Below are 627 nucleotides of genomic sequence, written 5' to 3'. Positions count from 1 at the left end.
GCCAGGACCCACCTGCGCTCGCGGCCGGCACACCAGGCCTGCTGCCCGCAGCCGGGCTTCCACACGGGCACCGTCCGGCTGAAGGCCCGCACACAGGGCTGCCGGCGGCCCACCAGGCTCAGCTCCCGCCCAACACACACGTGAGGCCTGTGGCAGAGGACAGCGGTCAGCACCGCCCCGCGGGCTCCCGTCTAGCCCGCCCAGCTTTGGGCTGGGCTGTCTCGAGGGCTCGGGCTGTGGCCAGGACGGCAGGGTGCCACAGGCCACGCCCCCGCACCCGACCCCACGCGGAGCCCCGTGGGCGGGGCGCAGGGCAGGAGGCCCTCCAGGCTGGGCGGAGGGGCAGAGTGAGACCCAGGGAGGGTGGTGCCCGGGGGCGGGGTGCCGTGGCCAGCAGCCTGCCACCCATCCCTGCAAACTCGGGGCGCCAGCTCCTTGAACCCGCGGGGGCAGCCTGAGAGGCCGCTGCACTGGGAAGGAGCTGCTGCGGGCGCAGGGGGCGTGGGGCGCAGGGGCGTGGGGCATAGGTGGCATGGGGCACAGGGGAGGGGGCACAGGAAGAGGCAGGGCCTGCAGGGTGGCTGGAAGCACGGGCAGCCTCCGGGGCGGGCAGCAGCCTGGCCGCGC

The 627-nt window shown here is 75.9% G+C and overlaps 1 protein-coding gene across 1 annotated transcript in view; it reads right to left on the bottom strand.

The window, feature by feature from the left end:
• MEGF6 (multiple EGF-like-domains 6) overlaps positions 1–627 on the bottom strand; it is a 45087-nt gene that overhangs the window by 43224 nt on the left and 1236 nt on the right. Inside the window, exon 2 of the mRNA XM_012734524.1 lies at positions 13–147. Coding sequence (XP_012589978.1) covers positions 13–147 — 135 coding nt within the window. The remainder of the gene's footprint in view (positions 1–12; positions 148–627) is intronic.

This window comes from Condylura cristata, unplaced genomic scaffold (genome assembly GCF_000260355.1).
Source record: "Condylura cristata isolate star-nosed mole 26May11 unplaced genomic scaffold, ConCri1.0 scaffold00058, whole genome shotgun sequence".
Classification (NCBI taxonomy): domain Eukaryota; kingdom Metazoa; phylum Chordata; class Mammalia; order Eulipotyphla; family Talpidae; genus Condylura; species Condylura cristata.
This window is presented reverse-complemented; position numbering and strand designations above follow the sequence as displayed.